General features: G+C 39.1%; 1 protein-coding gene and 1 long non-coding RNA gene across 2 annotated transcripts in view; one reads left to right on the forward strand and one right to left on the reverse strand.

Moving 5' to 3' along the window:
• Positions 1 to 25,039, forward strand: part of LOC101177545 — a 45,750-nt gene that overhangs the window by 6,465 nt on the left and 14,246 nt on the right. The window contains exon 4 of the long non-coding RNA XR_178957.3: positions 23,629 to 23,713. This is a non-coding gene — a long non-coding RNA (uncharacterized LOC101177545). The remainder of the gene's footprint in view (positions 1 to 23,628; positions 23,714 to 25,039) is intronic.
• LRRD1 (leucine rich repeats and death domain containing 1) lies at positions 1,019 to 23,857 on the reverse strand. Its single transcript, XM_030822063.1, has 5 exons — positions 21,935 to 23,857; positions 17,371 to 17,569; positions 8,819 to 8,980; positions 4,074 to 4,191; positions 1,019 to 1,374 (listed from the first exon to the last, which is right to left on the reverse strand). The coding sequence occupies exons 1-5, from the start codon at positions 23,849 to 23,851 to the stop codon at positions 1,188 to 1,190; spliced, it is 2,583 nt and encodes an 860-aa protein (XP_030677923.1). The 5' UTR covers positions 23,852 to 23,857; the 3' UTR covers positions 1,019 to 1,187.

Consider the following 25,039-nt stretch of genomic DNA (forward strand, 5'->3'; position numbering starts at 1 on the left):
CTCCCTCCACACCTCCCCGCAAGCTGAGGGAGCCGGCTCCGGCCTTGGCCACCCCAGAAAGGGGCTCCCACAGTGCAGCGGCGGGCTGAAGGGCTCCTCAAGTGCCACCGAAGTGGGAGCCCAGGCAGAGAAGGCGCCGAGAGTGAGCGAGGGCTGTGAGGACTGCCAGCACGCTGTCACCTCTCAAAAGGGCTTTCCCTGAGTCAGAAACAATCATTATGGTTAAATGAGTAGAAGATATTGATGTTAGTGCTGGAGTGGGGGAAGAGACTTACATGACAAGGTCAGCTCCACATTGAAATATGTGCAATGCATTCCCCCTATGAAAGGTTTTCTGATAGCGGAAGAAGGGGAGAGAGTCTCACATGACCAACAAGACAACAGATGGCCACTCTATCAATCCTGTCTGGACACTCAACTGAAGGATTACTGGCCCTGGCCCTAGTTTATGTTTAACAAAGCTATCCCATTCCTAATGGAGAAAAAGTAGGAATGGTATATTTATTTCTTTTTTTAAGCTAGCATCTAAAAAGAAACTGTTCTGCTTTCTAACTCCAGTGAAAATCGCTAGTAATGTTGCTACTTATAAATCGGGGGTTGTATAAAAGCATTATATAACAGGAAAATTTTAATAGAATTATTTTCAAGCTGGGCGTGGTGGCTCACGCCTGTAATCCCAGCACTTTGGGAGGCCCAGGCGGGCAGATCACAAGGTCAGAAGAGGGAGACCATCCTGCCCAACATGGTGAAACCCCATCTCTACTAAAAATACAAAAATTAGCCCAGCGTGGTGGTGGGCGCTTGTAGTCCCAGCTACTCAGGAGGCTGAGGCAGAAGAATCACTTGAACCCAGAAGGCAGAGGTTGCAGTGAGCCAAGATCACACCACTGCACTCCAGCCTGGGCAACAAGAGCAAAAGCTCCATCTCAAAAAAAAAAAAAAAAAAAAAAAGGAATTATTTTCAAATTCAACATCACTATAATAAGACAACAGAACAAACACACAAAACTGTCTGTAATATTTTATTATAACATTAGAGTGGTAGTTATAAGTTGCCATCGTCTCTTAAGAATGCAAGAAAAAAGATACAATTCTCTTGTATGATAAAGTGAAGTGAAATGGTTCACAAACACAGTTTCAATTATAAGTGCATCAAAAGTTTTCAGCTTTTATTATTGATCCACTGGTTAGAATTTAATTGCACGCGTAAAAAGATTTAAAGCTGTTATTTTGTCCATAATTTCATATGCTCCTATCATAGTTAGTGCTCGAATTAGTTGATCTCTTAAAGCAGCAGTGGTTAGTGATAACTTGTTACTTTGTGTTTTCCATATAACAAGTGTTTGCTGGGCTCTCTCACTTAATGAAACAGTGCTGAAAAACATTATTAATAATATTAATAGTTAAATATTTATTAACATTTAATATATTTAAATTACTAATAATTATTTGAATTGTCAATTAAGAACATTGCTTTAAACTCCTGTAATATTGTATATCTAGGTTTTCAAACCAATTTTACCAGACTGAAGTGAGGATGAAATTAATTGGTGAAGAGAATCTCTACAAAAATTTGGCATGGAGCTTGGGACATAGAAAGTAAATGTTAGCTCCAGCCCATCCCTTGTCCCCTTATAGAAAATCAACAATTCAATTTACATTCAGTTCTCAAGACCTCAAAATCATAATTATGGGTTATTTCCTTTTTTAATTTTTTATTTTATTATTATACTTTAAGTTTTAGGGCACATGTGCACAATGTGCAGTTTTGTTACATATGTATCCATGTGCCATGTTGGTGTGCTGCACCCATTAACTCGTCATTTAACATTAGGTATATCTCCTAATGCTATATCTCCCCCCTCCCTCCACCCCACAACAGCCCCTGGAGTGTGATGTTCCCCTTCCTGTGTCCATGTGTTCTCATTGTTCAGTTCCCACCTATGAGTGAGAACATGCGATGTTTGGTTTTTTGTCCTTGCGATAGTTTGCTCAGAATGATGGTTTCCAGTTTCATCCATGTCCCTACAAAGGACATGAACTCATCATTTTTTATGGCTGCATAGTATTCCATGGTGTATATGTGCCACATTTTCTTAATCCAGTCTATCGTTGTTGGACATTTGGGTTGGTTCCAAGTATTTGCTATTGTGAATAGTGCCGCAATAAACATACGTGTTCTTGTGTCTTTATAGCAGCATGATTTATAATCCTTTGGGTATATACCCAGTAATGGGATGGCTGGGTCAAATGGTATTTCTAGTTCTAGATCCCTGAGGAATCGCCACACTGACTTCCACAATGGTTGAACTAGTTTACAGTCCCACTAACAGTGTAAAAGTGTTCCTATTTCTCCACATCCTCTCCGGCACCTGTTGTTTCCTGACTTTTTAATGTTGGCCATTCTAACTGGTGTGAGATGGTATCTCACTGTGGTTTTGATTTGCATTTCTCTGATGGCCAGTGATGGTGAGCATTTTTTCATGTGTTTTTTGGCTGCATAAATGTCTTCTTTTGAGAAGTGTCTGTTCATATCCTTTGCCCACTTTTTGATGGGGTTGTTTGTTTTTTTCTTGTAAATTTGAGTTCATTGTAAATCCTGGATATTAGCCCTTTGTCAGATTAGTAGGTTGCAAAGATTTTCTCCCATTTTGTAGGTTGCCTGTTCACTCTGATGGTAGTTTCTTTTGCTGTGCAGAAGCTCTTTAGTTTAATTAGATCCCATTTGTCAATTTTGGCTTTTGTTGCCATTGCTTTTGGTGTTTTAGACATGAAGTCCTTGCCCATGCCTATGTCCTGAATGGTATTGCCCAGGTTTTCTTCTAGGGTTTTAATGGTTTTAGGTCTAACATGTAAGTCTTTAATCCATCTTGAATTAATTTTTGTATAAGGTGTAAGGAAGGGATCCAGTTTCAGCTTTCTACATATGGCTAGCCAGTTTTCCCAGCACCATTTATTAAATAGGGAATCCTGTCCCCATTTCTTGTTTTTGTCTGGTTTGTCAAAGATCAGATAGTTGTAGATATACGGCATTATTTCTGAGGGCTCTGTTCTGTTCCATTGATCTGTATCTCTGTTTTGGTAACAGTACCATGCTGTTTTGGTTACTGTAGCCTTGTAGTATAGTTTGAAGTCAGGTAGCATGATGCCTCTGGCTTTGTTCTTTTGGCTTAGGATTGACTTGGTGATGTGGACTCTTTTTTGGTTCCATATGAACTTTAGTTTTTTCCAATTCTGTGAAGAAAGTCATTGGTAGCTTGATGGGGATGGCATTGAATCTATAAATTATCTTGGGCAGTATGGCCATTTTCACGATGTTGATTCTTCTTACCCATGAGCATGGAATGTTCTTCCATTTATTTGTATCCTCTTTTAGTTCATTGAGCAAGGTTATTTCTAATAAACCAGTATATTACTGCTACTATACTATATGCTTTTTTTTTTTTTTTTGAGACAGAGTCTCACTGCCTCCCAAGCTGGAGTGCAACGGCGCGATCTCGGCTCATTGCAAGCTCTGCCTCCTGGGTTCATGCCATTCTCCTGCCTCAGCCTCCTGAGTAGCTGGGACTACAGGTGCCCGCCACCACGCCCGGCTAATTTTTTGTGTTTTTAGTAGAGACGGGGTTTCACCGTGTTAGCCAGGCTGGTCTCGATCTCCTAACCTTGTGATCCGCCCACCTCGGCCTCCCTAAATGCTGGGATTACAGGTGTGAGCCACTGCGCCCGGCTACTATATGCTTTATAGCTTGATCTCACTTGATTCTCATGACAATTCTCTTACATGAGTATATCCATTTTACCAGTGAAGAAACCAAGTCATCAAGAAATTCAAGGACTTGCCCAAGGTCACAAAGCCAGTTGTGAGTAAAAGTCAGTCTGTCCTCATAGCCTTTGTTCTTTATTATGTTATATGGCCTTCCAACATGGATCACAAACATGTAATAAACTGAAATCAGCTTTCTACAGCAAAGTAGAGATTGTGTTAATATGAATGTTTCAAAACCATGCAATATCGACATGATATACATCAGAATGAGAATAAATTTGTACTAAATGCTGTCATTTATACATACCTCTTTGTAGGCATATCAGTTTCTGAGTTTGCCAGGTTTAGTTTTTGACATAAAGATTCAAAATTGGTTTCAGTGATGTTGTTGGCAACTATCTTGATTATCTTCTCTAAGATTTTCTCTACATTTGAACATAAAAGAAAATGTATATCTTTTGAAAAAGATAATCTATTTTGAGTTCATATTATATCTAGTTTTCTTATTTCTATGCTTCTATGAAATGTATATGTTAAGTATAACTGAAAATTACAATGCTGGCCGGGCGCAGTGGCTCACACCTGTAGTCCCAGCACTTTGGGAGGCTGAGACAGGTGGATCACCTGAGATCAGGAGTTCAAGACCAGCCTGGCCAACATCGCAAAACCCCATCTCTAATAAAAATATAAAAATTAGCCGGGCATGGTTGTGTGTTCTTGTAGTCCCAGCTACTCGGGAGGCTGAGGCAGGAGACTCACTTGAACCAGGGAGGCGGAGGTTGCAGTGAGCTGAGACCGCACCACTGTACTCTAGCCTGGGCAACAGGGCAAGACTGTCTCAAAAAAAAAAAAAAAAAAAAAAAAAAGACAATGACGGCCAGGTGCGGTGGCTCATGCCTGTAATCCCAGCACTTTGGGAGGCCAAGGCGGGTGGATCACCTGAGGTCGGGAGTTCGAGATCAGCCTGACCAACATGGAGAAACCTCGTCTCTACTAAAAATACAAAAAATTAGCCGGGCTTGGTGGCACATGCCTGTAATCCCAGCTACTCGGGAGGCTGAGGCAGGAGAATCGCTTGAACCCAGGAGGCAGAGGTTGCAGTGAGCCAAGATCACGCCATTGCACTCCAGCCTGGGCAACAAGAGTGAAACTCCGTCTCATAAAAAAAAAAAATGACAATGACAATGCAGATCTAAAATATGAACTGAAATTTGAAACATTTGACATTTGTTCCATTTTTTTCTAAAATCCAAAAAATCCAACACTTAAAATGGCTGTTGAAAAGAATATTTATAAGCAACTTTTTTTTTTTTTTGAGACAGAGTTTCACTCTTGTTGCCCAGGCTGGAGTGCAATGGGGTGTGATGTGGTCTCACCACAACCTCTGCCTCCCCGGTTCAAGTGATTCTCCTGCCTCAGCCTCCCGAGTAGCTGGGATTACAGGCATGCATCACCACACCCGGCTAATTTTTTGTATTTTTAATAGGGATGGGGTTTCTCCATGTTGGTCAGGCTGGTCTCGAACTCCTGACCTCAAGTGATCCGCCCACCTCGGCCTCCCAAAGTGCCAGGATTACAGGCATGAGTCACCGTACCCAGCCTATTTATAAGCAACTTTGACCTCCAAGCTCTTTAATTCCTCCAGGATTTGAAATGCATTTGACTGCTTCCTTCAGTTCTGGCTTTTTTATGTGTATGGGTGTGTTTTGTTTTGTTTTATTTTGTTTGGTGGAGAATATGGGCAAAAATTGTATGTGCTTCTTTATGTACCAACTTGAGAAACTAAGTTCGCATCTACTATAAATATGGTGTATAAGTGCACATTTTATATTCAAGTCAATTATTTAATAAGTTGGCTGAGCAATTAGTGATTTTAGTTTTTTTAATTAAAACTTCCAGCTAATTTGAACAAGATCCATTTTTTCTTGACAAAGGTACTGTGAGTTTTTTCTTTTCTTTTTTTTAGACAGGGTCTCACTCTGTTGCTCAGACTGGAGTGCAGTAGCATAATCACAGGTCACCGCAGCCTTGACCTCCCAGGCTCAAGCAACTCTCCCACTTCACTCCCACAAGTAGCTAGGACCACAAGCATGTGCCACCATGCCTGGCTAATTCATTATTTTTAATTTTTATTTATTTACTTATTTTGAGACAGAGTCTGGCTCTGTAACCCAGGCTAGAGTACAGTAGCGGGATCTTGTCTCACTGCAATCTCCGCCTCCCGATTAGCTGGAACTACAGGCTCCTCCAGATTAGCGATTCTCCTGCCTCAGCCTCCCAGGTAGCTGGAACTACAGGCACGTGCCACCATGCCCAGCTAATTTTTGTATTTTTAGTAGAGATGGGTTTTTGGCATGTTGGCCAGGCCAGTCTCAAACTCCTGGCCTCAAGTTATCTGCCCACCTCAGTTTTTAAAATTTTTTGTAGAGACAGGGTCTCACTATACTTGATCTTAGCCAAAAGGCCAAGAAGCAATAGAGTCTCACTATATTGCCCAAGCTGGTCTCGAACTCCTGGGCTCAAGCAATCCTCCTGCCTTGGCCTCCCAAAGTCCTGGTACTACAGGTGTGAGCCACTACCCCCAGCCTGTGGGAATTTCCAGAACTCGAGATGTACCATCCCGCATGATCAAATATGTTCTGTTTTAAAAAGTTTTATATATACTCTCTCAGGCTATATTTCATGCTATGATATATATAAAATTCCAATCTTCTAAGTAAAAGTTTAAGAAAAAGGCTCCATTTGTTAATTGCAGAATAAATACATCTCCCGTGCTGATTTCTCTCTGCCCTCACTGGATGCCAAGCCTGCAATATGAAGGTTCCTTGGGCGTAGGGAAAGGAAATAAATGGATGAGATTCTAAGCCCTTCTCTAAACTACTGTACCTAACAGAAATACTTTATGGATCCGGCTGGGCACAGTGGCTCACGCTTGTAATCCCAGCACTTTGGGAGGCCGAGGCGGGCGGATCACGAGGTCAGGAGATCGAGACCACGGTGAAACCCCGTCTCTACTAAAAACACAAAAAATTAGCCGGACGTGGTGGCGGGCGCCTGTAGTCCCAGCTACTCGGAGAGGCTGAGGCAGGAGAATGGTGTGAATCCGTCAGGCAGAGCTTGCAGTGAGCCGAGATCGCGCCACTGCACTCCAGCCTGGGTGACAGAGCCAGACTGTCTCAAAAAAAAAAAAAAAAGAAATACTTTATGGATCCTAGAAAACCCCTAAAATCTTTATTCTACAGAAATAGAATTACTATAAAAGATCCTTTCATTTTTTTAGACGGAGTCTCGCACTGTCACCCGGGCTGGAGTGCAGTGGCGCGATCTCGGCACACTGCAACCTCTGCCTCCTGGGTTCAAGCGATTCTCCTGCTTCAGCCTCTTGAGTAACTAGGATTACAGGTGCCCTCCACCACGCCCAGCTAATTTTTTGTATTTCTAGTAGAGATGGGGTTTCACCATGTTGGCCAGGCTGCTCTCGAACTCGTGACCTCGTGATTCACCCGCCTTGGCCTCCCAAAGTGCTCGGATTACAGGCATGAGCCACCACACCTGGCCAAAAGATCCCTTTTTATAGTAACAATTAAGACAACTTGCACAGTAAGTTAAAGAAGACAGCTACTGTGGCTTTTAATTTTATATTTTATATTCCTTTATCAATAAAGCCCAAGTCTTGCAAAAGCCTCTAAATGATAGCCATGTATGTGGATGTATATTGTGACTTTAAGGACTAAGCAATTTTTCGTGACTGTCTCACTATGAAATTACGTTAGTACAAGCTCCTGATTATGTAGACAAGATACATGATAGAATGATCTGAGGGGATAGTTTTTGGTATTCCATTTCCCCAAATCTGGATCATAACTGATTGTTCTCTTGCATTAAATTAGAGGACCAAAATCTGGATTCATTCTGACTAGTGATGAAAAGTGGCAAATCAGAGTCCTAGGGAAAAGCCTAACTGTTGGGAACCCAGCCCTAGGGAAAGAATTGGACAGTGAAGATTCCCTCCCAGACACTTGAAACCAGTCTTCATCTAGTCCATTTTAAGGAAAATGGGCCTGTTCTCAGAAATAATCAGACACACAACAGAGAGCTCAAGGACAGATGGGATAAAGACTGTCAAAATATTTCAGACAGATGGTCATAGTGGGACTGACTGCCATCAGTGGAATGGCTCCATGGACTTCCCTCAAGGCCAAATGTATTTTTTTTATTTATTTATTTATTTATTTATCTATTTTTCTTAAAAATAGAGACAAGGTCACACACTGTATTGCCCAGGCTGGTTCTCGAACTTCTGAGCTCAAGTGATTCTCCTGCCTTGGCCTCCCGAAGTTTTAGGATTACAGGCATGAGCCACCACACCCAACTCCAAATGTCTTTTAGAACAACTACATTTGGTAGAACAGATTGGAACTGACAGATTTATGTGTGGATTTTGAGTCTGGCCACAATCTCAATGAAATACCTATTGAAGGGCATTAAGGTCAACAGGGTAGGAAACGGCCCACCCCTCCTCCACTTGGATTTGCCTATTTTCAGTGCCTCAATTTGTATGGACCTGGATTACATAATCTGAATTATCAAAAAGAAATCCTAACTTTAAGAAAAGAAAGATGATCAATATTTTCATATCTCTGCCAGATCGAAAGCCTCCAATTAAAGCAAACCATCTTTTAATTCATATCAGATTGTGTCTTGTGGCTGGGTGTGGTGGCTCACGCCTGTAATCCCAACACTGGGAGGCCAAGACAGGAGGATTGCTTGAGCTCAGGAGTTCAAGACTAGCCTGGGCAACATAGTGAGACCCTGTCTCTACTAAAAGATTAAAAAATTAGCCAGGCACGGTGACACACGCCTGCAGTCCCTGCTACCCAGGAGGCTGAGGTGGGAGGATCACTTGAGCCCAGGAATCTGAGGCTGCAGTGAGTCGTGATCATGCCACTGCAGTCCAGCCTTGGTGTCAGAGTGAGACCCTGTTTCCAAAAATATTAAAATAAAATAAAAAAAAGAAATGACTTGTTAGATAGTCAGTCACTCATCACCTACCATCTCTTTCATCTGCCCTCTGTAGATAGCGTGCAATAGTATACAACTGTTTTCCTTTACAGATTTCCATTGGAGGTCTCAGCAAAGGGTTGTCATCAAAATTTATCTCCTTCAGTGAAAAAAGATTGTAGATAGCACTAGGTAGAGCTGTCAGATTATTACCTAGTGGAAAAAAATTAGAATTGAATTACATCTTTCTATAAAAGAAAACTATGGAGACAAATAACATCTATTATGTCTTGCTGGCAGAGTACCAGAGGACCCTCACAATGCAGCAGGTCATAAATTATTTCTGATGTCCACATGCTAAGAGCAAAAAAGAATGTTTATAGAAAGACAGCTGTGGTTCCTTTCTCTCCTAGGGGTGGCAAAATGAGACAGAGACTATCCTCTTTTAATACAGCAAAGAACTTTGTAGAGTGGATGTGATGGTAATTTTTAAACTAAACTGTTTATTTAGCATGATTTTAGCTTCATAGAAATGTTGCAGAGATTGTAGCAAGTTCTTCTGCATTCCTCATCTAGCTTTAGTTTCACCTAATGTTATCTCACATTATCATATTACATTTGTTTAATCTAAGAAACCAGTATTGGTATGTTACTACTAAATACACTTCAGATTTTTTTGGATTCATTAGTTTTTCCATCAGTGTCCTTTTTGTGTTTCAGGAAATCTCATTGCATACATTTATGTCTCATTAGTCGCCTCTGGTTTGTGATAGTTTCTCAGTCTTTCCTTGTTTTTCATGACCTTGAGAGTTTTAAGAAGTACTGGTTATGAATTTTGTAGAATGTACCATAACTTGAATTTGTCTGATATGTTCTCATTATTAGACTGGGGTTATGTGTTTTTGGAAAGAATACCACAGAGGTGAAGTGCACTTATCACATTATATCAGAGATACCTCATATCCACATGACATCACTAATGATGTTAAATTTTATCTCTTGGATAGCACAGTCTCTGCTAGCATTCTCCAAGATAATGTTATAATTTTTTTCCTTTCCATACTCTATTCTTTGGAAGTAAGTCACTAAATCTAGGCTACCCTCAAGGGGTAGTGGGAATTAAACTCTACCTTCCTGAATGTAATTTTTTCAATGCCATCCTAATCCAATGTAAATCTAACATAAAAAGTAAAACCGGGCCGGGCACAGTGGTTCATGCCTGTAATCCCATCACTTTGGGAGGCTGAGGTAGGTGGATCACTTGAGGTCAGGAGTTCAAGACCAGCCTGGCCAACATGGCAAAACCCCATCTCTACTAAACATACAAAAATTAGCTGGGCGTGGTGGTGGGCACCTGTAATCCCAGCTACTCAGGAGGCTGAGACAGGAGAATTGCTTGAACCCGGGAGGTAGAGGTTGCAGGGAGCAGAGATAATGCCATTACACTCCAGCTCGGGAGACAAGAGTGGAACTCTGTCTCAAAAAAAAAAAAAAAAAGAAGTAAAACTGTGGTAAAAATGAATTTGTAGTCATTTAGAGAGGCCTAAAATTTGCCTTTATATTATTTATATATTTTATAGTTATATTATTTATAAATACAGATAAAGGAACTTGGTTCCTTTTAGTGAATAATCGTATTTAGAAACCAAGATCTGGATACAGTGTTTCTGGGAGTGTGTGTGTGTGTGTGTGTGTGTGTAAAATATATTTATTATAAACCTAGAATTTTATATATGCATATATACACACACATACATGTATAACATATATGTTATAAATCACAGCACATAGTCTTTAGGGTCTGACATCTTTCACTTAGCATTACAACAATATCAGTGTTGTGTGTATCAATAGTTTTTTTCTTTTTAATGAGAAGTATTCCATTATATAGATGTAAATAATTTATCGATTTAAAACATAAATGACATTTGAAGAGCTTCCAGTTTCGGCAATTACAAAGGAAGCTTCTCTATACATTTGTACTCAGTTGTTTGTTGAATACGTTTTCATTTCATGTAAAAGAGTAGTTGAAGTGAGATTGATGGCTTGTATGGTTAAGTGTATGTACAACTATATAAGAAACTACCAAACTTTTCTAAAGGGTTGTACCATTTTGTATTTCTTTCATCAGTGTATCCGAGTTTCAGTTATTTGTATTTTGATAGCTTTTGGTATTATCAGATTTTAATTTTAACTATTCTTTTTTTTTTGGATGGAGTCTCGCTCTGTCGCCCACGCTGGAGTGCAGTGGCGTTACCTCGGCTCACTGCAACCTCCACCTCCCGGGTTCAAGCAATTCTTCTGCCTCAGTCTCCTGAGTAGCTGGGACTATAGGCGTGTGCCACCACACCAGCTAATTTTTGTATTTTTAGTAGAGACGAGGTTTCACCATATTGGTCAGGCTGGTCTCAAACTCCTGACCTCATGATCTGCCCGCCTGGGCCTCCCAAAGTGCTGGGATTACAGGCGTGAGCCACTGCGCCCAGCCTAATTTTAACTATTCTAATAGCAATATTTCATTGTATAGTTAATTTGCGTTTCTCTAATATGACTAATAAGCATCATATTTTCATATGCTTCTTTTTTTTCTTCTTTCTTTTTTATTTTGAGACAGAGTCTAGCTCTGTCACCCAGGTTGTAGTGTAGTGGTGTGATTTCAGCTCACCTCAGCCTCTGCCTCCGGGGTTCATGCAATTCTTGTGCCTCAGCCACCCGAGTAGCTGGGACCATAAGCACAAGCCACCATGCCCAGCTAATTTTTGTATTTTTAGTAGAAATGGGGTTTCACTATGTTGGCTAGGCTGGTCTTGAACTACTGACCTCAAGCGATCCACCTGCCTCAACCTCCCAAAGTGCTGGGATTATAGGCGTGAGCCACCACGCCCGGCCTCTTATGCATATTTTTCATTCATATAGCTTCTTAGTAAATTATCTGTTCAAAATTTATACCAATTTTTATTAAGTTGTTTGACTTCTTAATTTTGTTTTTAGTTTGTTTGTTTTTTTTAAAGTATTAAGCAAATATTTTCTTCCAATCCATGGCTTTGCTTTTCATTCTTTTAAAAAATGTCTTTCGAGCCGGGCACAGTGGCTCATGCCTATAATCTCAGCACTTTGGGAGGCCGAGGCAGGTGGATAACTTGAGGTCAGGAATTTGAGACAAGCCTGGGCAACATAGTGAATCCCCATCTCTACTAAAAGTATACAAAAATTAGCTGGGCATGGTGGCAGGCGCCTGTAATCCCAGCTACTCAGGAGGCTGAGGCAGGAAACCCCGGAGGCAGAAGCTGCAGTGAACCTAGATCGTGCCACTGCACTCAAGGCTGGGTGACACAGCAAGACTCTGTCATAAAAAAAATAAAAATAAAAATAAAAAAATTTAAAAAGCCTTTATTTAGTCTTGCTCTTGTCGGCCAAGCTGGAGTGCAGTGGCAGCATCTTGGCTCACTGTAACCTCTGCTTCCTGGGTTCAAGCAATTCTCCTGCCTCAGCCTCCCAAGTAGCTGGGATTACAGGCACCTGCCAGCAGGCCTGGCTAATCTTTTTGTATTTTTAGTAGAGACGGGGTTTCACCATGTTGGCCAGGCTGGTCTCGAACTCCTGACCTCAGGAGATCCACCTGCCTCAGCTTTCCAAAGTGCTGGGATTACAGGCATGAGCCACCAAGCCCAGCCGAGAAGCTTCCAATTTTGATGAAAACCAACTTATCAATTAGGTTTATTTGTGGATTGTAATTTCAGTATTGTATATAAGAAATCCTTGCCAAGTTTTCAATTTTTTTCACCTTTTTTTTTTGAGACAGGGTCTGGCTTTGTCACCCAGGCTGGAGTGCAGTGGCACGATCTTGGCTTATTGCAGCCTCAGCCTCATGGGTTCAAGTGATCCTCCCACCTCAGCCTCTCAAGCAGCTGGGACTACAGGAGTGCACCACCATGCCCAGCTAATTTTTTTGTATTTTGTTTGTAGAGATGGGGTTTCCCCATGTTGCCCAGGCTGGTCCCAAACTCCTGAGTCTCAAGCAATCCTCACATCTCAGCCTCCCAAAGTTCTGGGACTGTAGGCATGAGCCATGACACCCAGACTTTTAATATTTTTTCACTTTTTTTTTTTTTGCAAAACAATATTTTTCTATGTTCTTATCTAGAAGTTTTGTAGTTTTAGCTTTTACATTTAGGTCTGTGATTCATTTTGAGGTAATATTTTTATATAGTGTGTAGGATCAAAATTATATTATGGTTATTTATTTGTTTTTGTTTTATTTTGTTTTGTTTTGGCTTTTGGACATCCAGTTGATCCAGCAATATTTGTTGAAAATAATGTTCTTTCTCTGTTGGATTACAGTAGTTCCTCCTTATCAATGGGAGATACCTTCCAAGACCCCCCAGCTGATGCCTACAAACTGAATACAGTATCAAACATGATTGCTGTCAATCAGAACACATCTGTTCATGTCTTTCACCCACAAATTTAATGCCTTTTCCTTCTTAACTAAGCACTTATCATGCACTGTGGCTGTAATTTTGTAGTTTGAGGTGCAACAGCAAAATTAGCACAAATTTCTTTTTCTGTCTTCACAAATTCATCGATAGAATATTCGTCCTTAGCGCAGATCTTAGCAACCTCATCATATGATTCTTTTCTTTCCAAGTTGAGAACTTTCACCTTTTCACTTAAAGGAAGCACTTTAAGGCTTCTCATTGGTGTATCCAAATTGCCAGCATCACTACTCTTGTGCTTTAGGGCCATTAATAAGTAAAATAAGGGTTACACAAACACAAGCACTGTGATACTGTGACAGTGGATCTGATAACTGAGACTGCTACTAAGTGACTGACAGCCAGGGAGCACATGCAGTAAATGGATTCACATCCCAGGTAGGACAGTGCGAGATTTCATCACGCTGCTCAGAAAAGTGCACAATTTTAAACTTATGAATTGTTTATTTCTGGAATTTGCCAGTTAACATTTTCAGACCACTGTTGACCATGAGTAAAACCATGGAAAGTGAAACTGTGGATAAGGGGGAACTACCATGGCAAAAATCAGTTGACCACATAGTGGGTATATCATTCAGGGTTCTCTAGAGGGATAGGACTACCATATAGTGGGTGTATTAGTCAGGGTTCTCCAGAGGGACAGGACTAATAGGATAGACATATATATAAAAGGGAGTTTATTAAGGAGTATTGACTCACACAACCACAAGGTGAAGTCCTGCTATGGGCCATCTGCAAGCTGAGGCACAAGGAAGCAAGTCCAAGTCCCGAAACCTCAAAAGTAGGGAAGCCAATAGTGCAGCCTTCAGTCTGTGGCCAAAGGCCCTAGAGCCCCTGGCAAACCAGTGGTGTAAGTTCAAGAGCGCAAAAGCTGAAGAACTTGGAGTCCAGTGTTTGAGGGCAGGAAGCATCCAGCATGGGAGAAAGATGGAGGCCAGAAGACAAAGCCAGTCTAGTCCTTCCACATTTTTCTGCCTGCTTTATTCTAGCGGAGCTGGCAGCTGATTAGATTGTGCCCACCCAGATTGAGGGTGGGTCTGCCTCTCCCAGTCCACTGACTCAGATGTTAATCTCCTTTGGGAACACCCTTACAGACACACCCAGGAACAATACTTTGCATCCTGCAATCCAATCAAGTTGACACTCAATATTAACCATCATAGGTGGATCTATTTCTAGACTCTCTATTCTGTCCCATTGATCCTTATGTCTGTTGTTTTGCCAATACTATCACTGTCTTCATGACTATAGTTTTGCATAAGTCTTGAAATCAGGTTGTGTGAATCATCCAGCTTCGTTTTTCTTCTTCAAAATTGTTTCAGCTATTCTAGTTCCTTTGACTTTTTATATACATTTTAGAATTACCTCATTGTTTTCTGAAACAAAAAACTCTGCTAGGATTTTATTGGAATTGAGTTGAATTTAAAGATAAGTTTTGGGAAAACTGACATATTAACAATATTGTCTTCCAGTTTATAAACACTATATATCTCTCTACTTTAGGTTTCTTTAGTTTTATCTGTGTTACAGTTTTCAGCATATAGATCTTATATGTAATTTGTTAGATTTATTTATGGTTTGGGTACTATTTTAAATTGTACTTTTAAAGAAATCAATTTCCAATCATTTCTTGCTAGTCTGTAGAAATATGATTGATTTTTGTATATTAACTCTGTATATGGCAATCTTGCTAAGCTTACTTGTTCTGTAGATCCTTTGGGATTTTTGACCTAGACAATGTGTCTCTATTATCAGAAATAATTTTTTCTTCTTCCTTCACAATCTGTTTACTTTTTGTTTCTTTTTCTTGTGTTGTTGTGATAGTTGGGATTCCAATTATAACGTCAAAAAAAAGTGGTGAGAAAGGAGAACTTTACTTTAATCCTGATCATAGTGGAAAATAAATCGTTTACCATGGAGTGTGATATTAGCTATAGGAGTTTTGCAGATGCACTTTTTCAAGTTGAGAAAATTCTCTTCTATTTCTAGCTTGCTGAGAGTTTTTTGTTGTTTGTTTTTGAAAATCTTGAATGGAAATTGTATTTTTTCATATGATAATTGCTTTTTTTTTTTTTTGAGATGAGGTCTTGTTCTGTTGCCCAGGCTGGAATGCAGTGGCACAATCATAACTTACTGCAGCCTCAAACTCCTGAGCTCAAGCAATCCTCCTGCCTATGTCTGCCAAGTAGCTGGGATTACAGGCATGAACCACCACATCTGCTTGCTTTGCTTTTTATACTTACAGTGAGAAGTTCATATGGCTTTTCGTAAGCCTGTTCAGATGGTGAATTATATACATTAGTTTTTGAATATTGACTCAACCTTGCATTCCCAGGGTAAATCCCACTTGGTCACAATATGATATCATTTTTTATATTGATGGATTTGATTTGCTTTAATTCATTAAGGAATTTTGCATCGATGTTCAAGCAGGATATTATTCTGTAAGTTTCCAAGTAATGTTTTTGTCTTATTATGGTATTAGGATAATGCTGGCCTCATAGAATGAACTGAGACATGTTTTATCCTCAATTTTATGACAGAATTTTTTAAATTGGCATTGTTTCTCCTTCTTTCCTTCCTTCCTTCCTTCGTTCCTTCCTTCCTTCTTCCTTCCTTCCTTCGTTCATTCCTTCCTTCCTTCCTTCCTTCCTTCTTTCTTTTCTTTCCTTGATTCTTTCAGACAGAGTCTCACTCTGTCGCCCAGGCTGGAGTGCAGTGGCACAATCTCAGCTCATTGCAACCCCCGCCTCCTGGGTCTAAGCGATTCTCCTGCCTCAGCTTCCTGAGTAGTTTTGATTTTGATTACAGGTGTGCCCCACCACACCCGACTAATTTTTTTTTTTTTTTTTTTAAGTAGAGCCGGGGTTTCACCATATTGGCCAGGCTGGCATCAAACTCCTGACCTCAAGCGATCCGCCCCCCTCGGCCTCCCAAAGTGCTGGAATTACAGGCATGAGCCACCATGCCCGGCCTAATTTAATGATTTCTTCTTTAAAATACCTGAAAGAATTCACCAGTGAATCCTTTTTGAAATTGGCATTGTTTCTTCTGTAAAATACTTCATAGAATTCACCAGTGAAGTTATCTGAGCTAGAAATTTTCTTTGTATGAGAGCTTTTAACTACAAATTCAATTACTCAAATAGAATTAGGGCTATCTGTTAGCCCACAATGATATCTACCTCCTGTTACCCCGTTGTGTAGTCCCCTTCCACATTATACCAAGGTTGGTCTGTGTAATCAATAGAATAGAGCAGAAGTGATGTTATGTCACTTCCAAAATTAGGCTTTTAAAGACACTGCTGGCTGGGCATGGTGGCTCACGCCTATAATCCCAGCACTTTGGGAGGCTGAGGCGGGTGGATCACCTGAGCCTAGAGAAGTCAAGTCTGCAGTGAGACATGATCCTGCCACTGTGCTTCAGCTTGGGCAACAGAGTGAGACCCTGTCTCAAAATAAATAAATTAATAAATAAACAAATAAATAAATATATATATGTGTATATATATGTGTATATATGTATATATGTGTACATATGTGCATATATATATGTGTGTATGTGTATCTATATATATATAATCAACACAGTATTTGTTGTACTTTAGGAAATCTTTTCTGATATCTTTAGAGTGGTTTATTTTATTTTCTACAATGTCATTTTTATTTTGTTTTGGTTATTGTGATGCTTTACCTTGTAAATGACTCCACGTAAGGTATTAAAGTATTATAGGGTATAGGGGAAGTATCAGGGGAGCCAACAGAGAAGGAAACGCAGAAAAAATGCTGACCTGAGGTTGTGTAGGTATGTGTAGAGGAAGAGGTGAGGTTGGGTTCAGAAAGGGAAGAAATACTAAATGACTGGGTATAGACAGAGAAGAGAGAAAATAAATGAAAATATGTTCAGCCTCTCCTACTCTTTCAAGGCAAGAACTGGACCTTATACTTTGCTTTCATTTTCTGTACCTAGGACAGTCATTTCCTTCTAATGGTGACTTAATACCTTATGTTGACTCTTTGCCATTCTGTATCTGGTCAGCAAAATTTGCAACTCAGACATTAATACTCTACTTATTGATTATGCTTACTGATTATGCTTGACACTCACCGCTCAGGTTTAGTTGCTGCAGATCATTTAAAGATAGCAAAGATGGTGGAAGATAACTTATTTGATTATTGTATGCATGTAAACTAACCAAATTTCTCAGTTCTCCTATATTTCTTGGAATCTCTCTGATTGCATTATTTGAGATATCAAGTTCTTTAAGTTGAGTCATATTAGATAGCTCTCCTGGAAGTCTTGTTAACTGTAACAAAGATTACACAATTATACATTTATTAATACATACATATTTGCATGACTAAAACTTTTTCTAATATCAAATGAAAGAGTTTTGTCTGTTTTTGTTTTTGTCTTAAAAAGGAGATATTTTTATTATGTCACAAATTCTTTGTGACTGACTCTCCCTTCTGGCTAAAACCCACAAGATATTGTGCGACATCCAAGTACCTTCCCAATCTGACCAATGCTTCTAATTCAACCCTGTGGCTTGCTACCCACTTTGCTCACATTCCCATCACTCAGTGTTCATTACCTCCTTATCCCATTCTCTTCTCCCTAAATCTGACCCTGTTTTGGCTTCTTTCCCGCCCCCCTCCTGGAAGTCTTTTCCAACTACTCCATCCCACATTTGATCTCCTTATTCCTAGTCCTATCAACATTGCTTTTTTTTTTTTTTTGAGACGGGGATCTTGATCTGTCACCCAGGCTGGAGGGCAATGGCGTGATCTCAGCTCACTGCAACCTCCGCCTCCCGGGTTCAAGCGATTCTCCTGCCTCAGCCTCTCGAGTACCTGGGATCACAGGTGCCCACACCACACCCAGCTAATTTTTGTATTTTTAGTAGAACGGGGTTTTGCCATGTTGGCCAAGCTAGTTTCAAACTCCTGTCCTCAGGTGATCCTCCCACCTCGGCCTCCCAAAGTGCTGGGATTAAGGGCATGAGCTACCTCGCCAGGCCCCATTGCTTTTTGTTCATCTTTTGCGTGCGTTTTTTTAGATTTTCTAAATGACATGATACACATGTTTTATACTTTTTGTATGTGTTCCTAAGCACAAAATGCATTTTGACCAAATGTTTAATAATGGAGTCACAGTTTGGCAATGTGACCTTAAATAAAAATTCCTACTATAAAAAGTGTTGCAAAATTACAGGAATTAAAATATTCTGTTAAAATGAAGAAGAAATATGCATATTTAGAGAAAATAGGGCCATTATGAGTGGCTTTTGAAATAAAGGAAGTTCTATGAACAAAACAATTTTGAATGTATAGGCACCTCTGAAATAGCTAAACAACAAGGTACATTCTGGATGTTGTGCTATATGTTCTTCCAGGTATAAAGGAAGCATAAGAGATAGTCTCCAACTTCACGGAGCTTAAAATTTATTTTAGGGAACACAATATATCCATATGAAAAAATCAGGAAATGGAATGAAGCAATAGGTAATCCAATGCCAAAATAATACAATTAATAACTGATTAATGAAAGTTTAGAAAAGGTACATTACTACAAATCAGAGAACTAAAGTAAAGCTTCACATAAAATGTAGAACTTGAATAGCCTCTTAAGAATGAATAGGCGGCTGGGCTCGGTGGCTCACACCTGCAATCCCAGCACTTTGGGAGGCCAAGGTGGGTGGATCACAGGAATTCGAGACCAGCCTGGGCAACATGGGGAAACCCCATCTCTACTAAAAATACAAAAATTAGCTGGACGTGGAGGTGAGTGCCTGTAATCCCAGCTACTCAGGAGCCTGAGGCAGGGGAATCACTTGAATCCGGGAGGCGGAGGTTGCAGTGAGCTGAGATCTCACCACTGTCCTCCAGCCTGAGCGACAGAGTGAGACTCTGTCTCAAAAAAACAAAACAAAACAAAAGCAAAAACAAAGAATGAATAGAATTAGAAAAAAGTTACAGGACACTTAAGGCAAGATAAATATCATGCATAATAATGGCCAGTGAGAAGCTGACCAGCAAAAAAAGGTGATGCAAAGCAGAGGGAGATTTGTTTGGATAAGGAGCATGGAACCAGGCTATGGCAAGACTTGAGAGCCTGGCCTATGAAGTAGGAGTCAGATCAAAACAGGTAGGTGGGTTCATTATTTGACATTCATTGAAACAAATATTCTTTAATTGCCTTCTCAGCATTTACTAGAGGTGGTGTCTGAGAGCTGTATGATGATAGAATTCATATAGAAGGAAGGTTTCTGTTGGGCATCCTTCCTTTAGTAAAATAAAAGCCCTGTGATTAATCTGATTTTTCTTCAGATAAGTGACCATCTGCTATTATATAAGTTAATTATTTGGGCATTTCATTTCCACCCCAAGGGGGTTATCAAGTGATATTTTCAACTACATGGGATATTCTTTTTGACAGGAGTTCTTGTAAATCATTTTTTCCATTTGATGACCTTTGCAATGATGTTGCAAATATGTGGACTGCTGCCTTGGGCAGCTACTCACTTTGAAAAGGCAACAGGCCGGGCGCGGTGGCTCACGCTTGTAATCCCAGCACTTTGGGAGGCCGAGGCGGGCGAATCACGAGGTCAAGAGATCGAGACCACGGTGAAACCCCGTCTCTACTAAAAATACAAAAAATTAGCCGGGCGTGGTGGCGGGCGCCTGTAGTCCCAGCTACTCGGAGAGGCTGAGGCAGGAGAATGGCGTGAACCCGAGAGGCGGAGCTTGCAGTGAGCCGAGATTCCGCCACTGCACTCCAGCCTGGGTGACAGAGCGAGACTCCGTCTCAAAAAAAAAAAAAAGAAAAGGCAACAGATACGCAATTTAGATTCCTGACAGGCAAGTATGATACATGGAGAATAGTCCTCTGCAATGAAGTCTGACAGCTTTGATAAGGCTTGCTAAAAGGGAGGAGGCTCCTGGCATAAATCTATGCATGAAGTGAGTGATAACCAAGGACCAGGTTGTAGACAGTGACACTGGAAAATGAGGGAGATAATCCAACAGCTTTTTCAGAGGAAAAATGATACAATTTTGGTGTAAGATGAGGTATAACCAATGATGGAAAAGGAACAAGAATGATTTCATGAGTTTAACCTGGCAGGTTTAAAAAAAAAACTGGCATCACAAACAGAAATGGAGAAGTTTTGAAAGGAGATGGAAGAAAAATGAGCTGACTTTGAAGTTATATTGAGTGTGTGACAACAAAAGAATAGAAAATGTATAATTTCCAGGAAAAAAATGGGAACTATGGGACTACAGCACTGGTGTGAGATCAGCTCTAGTCATGTAGACTTTAGGATAATGTGCATGTAAGTGACAGCAGGTGTGGTGAGAAAGGAGTTAATAAAAAAGAGAGAGTTAAGTACATAACATTGGAGATACCAACAGTTATCTTATAAGAGGAGAAAATGAGTGAGATGGTTATGAATCAGTCAATGAATTAACTGATTATTATATTGCAGAACTAAAAATTGTCTGTTAGTGCAAAATCAACTTTTTAAATACAAGCTGTATCATTATTCATTCCATCTGCTTAAGCAAGTATTCCCTGGAAGTACTTTTCTGGAAATGTAGTATATGATAGCTGTTATGTTAAAAATGGTCAAATAAGTTTGGGAAATATGGGAATATTTTGGGAAAATTAGTGCAAGACTCTTCAAAGCTTTTAATAGATCAGTATTCATTGTTATTCTTTAAGAGAAGAACCCAGTGCTTCTTAAAGCTATTTGATCACAGACACTGCTCCCCTCCTCCCTTTTTTTTTGAGCAGACGCTAATGGGACTAGGGCTTTTAGGAGTAGACTTTGGGAAGCCCTGCCTTAGATAATAGCTGTGTTCTTTTCATTTGTTTACTAAGATCTTCATATAAATCAGTAATGTTTTAGTTATTAAAAAATTATTTCCATAAAACTTACACTTAGAGTCTCAGTAAGATAAAATGCTAAGCTCTAAAAATGTTAATACTTATTGATCTAGCAATTCTTCAGGAAAAATTTCCTAAGGAAATAGTCTAAAATATGAAAAAGGCTATATTTATGGAAAAATTCATCACAGCATTATTATGAAGAAAAATTATTACATTCATAAATGCATAACAAGAGGTTTAGATCTATAAATCATGTACTGGTTATAACAATTTATTGGGAAGATGGTTATATCAAAGAGAAATGCTTATTGGTTAAAAAAAGAATTTAAAATTGACTGTGTAGTCTTTTATAATTCCTTATGAAACCATATGCATAACGGGAAAAAAGACTAAAAGTTGTGTCAACGTATGCCAGTAGTCATAATACAATGATATGCTTGTGGAATGATTTTTGTTTTACTTTTATCACTTTCCAAACTTTCAATAATGTGTTTATATGACATTCATAGCTTCAAAACTCCTTTTACAATTACACCGAAATAAAAAGGAATCTATAGCACTGTCAGCTTTCATTGCTTCATATTTTCCTGTACAGCTTTTGTGTTGTGAAGTGTATTTATAAGCCATGTTTGGTGGGGACGGGTAAGGCTTTCATTTAAAAAATAAAATATTTCAGCTCAACTTAAAACACACATACGGTACCCACAGATACACCACAGCTTGGATTCTGATCCTCTCCAGTCTCTCCTTCCCCACAAAGCCCACAATACCAGTCTCTTACCTTTCTCCCTTTTATCTGACTTATATTCAGCTGCTCCAGTGATTGAAGTTGGCACAGTTCAATAGGAAAATGTATAAATTGATTGCTTGAGAAGTTTAATTTCTGGATTCCTTTTAAATTACAGATGTCTGAAGAGATTTTCTGTAATTGGTTTTCTGAAAGATCAAGTACTTGCAAATTTTCTAAAGTACACAATTCTCTAGGGAAAGTTTCAAATTTATTACAGCGTAAAATAAGTACATGGAGTGATATCATATTAGAAATTGATGCTGGAATTTTCTTTATTTGGTTTTTACCAAGATCCAGGTATTTAAGATTAATAAGAGAACAAAAGTGCTCAGAAAATATGAGGAGTTTGTTTTCACTCAATTCTAAATGAAGCAGTTGTTTACTGAAAGATATATCCACAGGTATTTCTGAAATATAATTTCCATTAACATTCAAATAATAAAGAGAATCTAAAGCACACAGTCCCAATGGAAAATACATTATTTTGTTATAACTCAATTCAATTTTAATTATTTTTTGGCAGTTTTTTATCTCAATGGGAACACCTGTGATTATGTTTCCTGAAAATTCTAAACTGCATATGTTATTAAGATGTGAGATACTGTCAGTTATTTTTACCATATTATTTCTGTTTACATGGAGTTTTCTTAAATTGTTAAGCTTATGGATGTTCTTAGGAAGTTCTGTTAATTTATTATCACTAAGACTAAGGCATTCCAACATTGCACAGCAAGATATTTTCTCTGGTATATTTTTCAATAAATTTTTATCAAGTATAAGAATCCTAAGTTCCCTGAAATTCTCAATTTTGTGTGAAATAACTTCCAATTTATTGTCGGCCAGTTGGAGTTCTTTTATTCTGAGTAACTGAAAAATTTCTACAGCCAGAAAGGTAAGCTTATTGTGATCCAGTAAAAGTGTTTCTAAGTTTTTAAGCTCCCTAATTTCTTTTGGCAAACTGCTTATTAGGTTTCCAGTAAGGTCGAGTGAAATTAACTTTGGAAGGAAGCAGAGAGCTTTAGGAAATATTGTTAACTGATTATATTCCAAATTGAGAACCCTCAAGTTTTTTAAACTAGGCAGAGTGTCTGGTATATGTCTTAATTTATTTTTACCCAAACTTAAAATTTCCAAGTTTCCAAGACATTCTAAGTCAGAAGGAAAATTTTCAATGTAATTGTTATAAAAAAAGAGTTGTCTGATATTCCCAAGCTGAGATATTTCTTTAGGTATATGTGATATGTGGTTGTGACTGACGTTTAATATCCTTAAATTATGAAGTAACTGAATTTCAGATGGAAGTGATGATAATCCATTTTCTTGCAGGGATAGAATTTCAAGTCCTAACAGATCACCTGAGTCTGCCCCTTGAAAAGTTTTGATTTGATTCTTGTCTAAATATAGATATTTTACATATTTGATTTTTAAAATGTCCTTAGGAAATTCCTGTAAACCCTTGGCCTCAAGGTTAACTGTAAAGTTATCTGCCCCTAAGCCAAGTTGTTTCTGATTTTCTTCAGAGACTTGTGGACTAACTTCTCCTACTGTTTCATGAGTTAGGAAGTTAACCAAAGCCTGATATTCTGCAGTCCTCCCAGTTAGTGATGATAAACCCTGTGAAGTTTCTGTTCTAGTGCTTGTTTCAGAAAATTGAAGATTTTTCTTTTGTTCTTCATTTCTCTTAGACTTGCTTCCAGAGGAAGATGTTGACTCTAATGTATTCTGTCTAGGATGTGTTTCATAAATTTGGTTAGAAGATTTCCCTTCCAAGTAATCAGAAGCTTCATTTATCAAATTTGATGTTTCTTTAATAAAGTCAGGCTCCTTCATTGACTGTGATCTAGATTCTTTCCTAAATTGACTAATAGTATCCTCTAGCTCTTCCGACATACCCTCCATTTCAGACATCTTATTTGCTGATATGTTTTATGCCAATGCAAAATTGTAACTTGATTTTAATTTTCATGTTTTTTCCTTTGAATCTACAAAACAAACATTGAAATTAAAGATGTAAGAGATGTCAAAATTACAAATAAATCTTAATACAACTATTTTATTTTATAAGAAATAATTTAATACAAATACAAATAATACATTTATAACAAACTAATTTTATATATAATTCCTGGTTAAGGATGGTTTATTGATTGCATGTTTCACATGTACTCTTGAAATCACTTTAAAGTTACAGAAAGAAACAAAAAAGATCAAAGAAAATTAGAAAAAAGCCATAAGGGACTGAGAGGATTCAGCAAATTTCATGGAAAACATAAAAGGGGGCCGGGTGCGGTGGCTCACACCTGTAATCCCAGCACTTTGGGAGGCCAAAGGGGCGAATCACTTTAGGTCAGGAGTTGGAGACCAGCCTGGCCTACATGGCAAAACCCTGTCTCTACTAAAAATACAAAAATTAGCTGGGTGCCTGTAATCCCAGCTACTGGGGAAGCTGAGGCAGGAGAATTGCTTGAACCCAGGGGGCAGAGGTTGCAGTGAGCCGAGATTGCACCATTGCACTCCAGCCTGGGCAACAAGAGTGAAACTCCATCTCAAAAAAAAAAAAGAAAGATAACATAAAAGGGAGAGCCAGTGGCCTACCATGCCACAGGTAAAGAGTACCATTCTCACTGTGAACACTGGATGTTTACATATGGTACTAGTGTCTTGCTCTAACAAATTCAGCACATTATGACAATTTTCCTGCGGGTAGAAGTGACATGTCTTAAGAAAGGGTACGCTTTCTGTAAGAGTAAACTAGACATCAAACAGTCCTTGCGTAGACTGCAACCTACCTGAGACTTCTGAGTGACTCCTGTGGTACCAGCACCAGCTGGGTAGCACCACTCCTCAGAGGTCTGGGTCCCAGCTCTGTAAGTCCCTCCTTCAAGCTTGCAGTTTCTAATGACCCAGTATTTTCCCTTTGTCCCTCCAGCTTTAGGGTTGGTAGCTACTTCCTGTTTACTATCTCTGTGTTGCTGCAGTTCCATCTTTACCTTTTTAGTTCTCCAGTACTTGTCTAAGCAACTTCTTATATTAAATCCTGTCAAACTGGCATGGTTTCAGTATTTCACAAACTCTCCCAGAGAGTAGAAAAAGAGG

Source organism: Nomascus leucogenys, chromosome 11, assembly GCF_006542625.1.
Source record: "Nomascus leucogenys isolate Asia chromosome 11, Asia_NLE_v1, whole genome shotgun sequence".
Lineage (NCBI taxonomy): Eukaryota > Metazoa > Chordata > Mammalia > Primates > Hylobatidae > Nomascus > Nomascus leucogenys.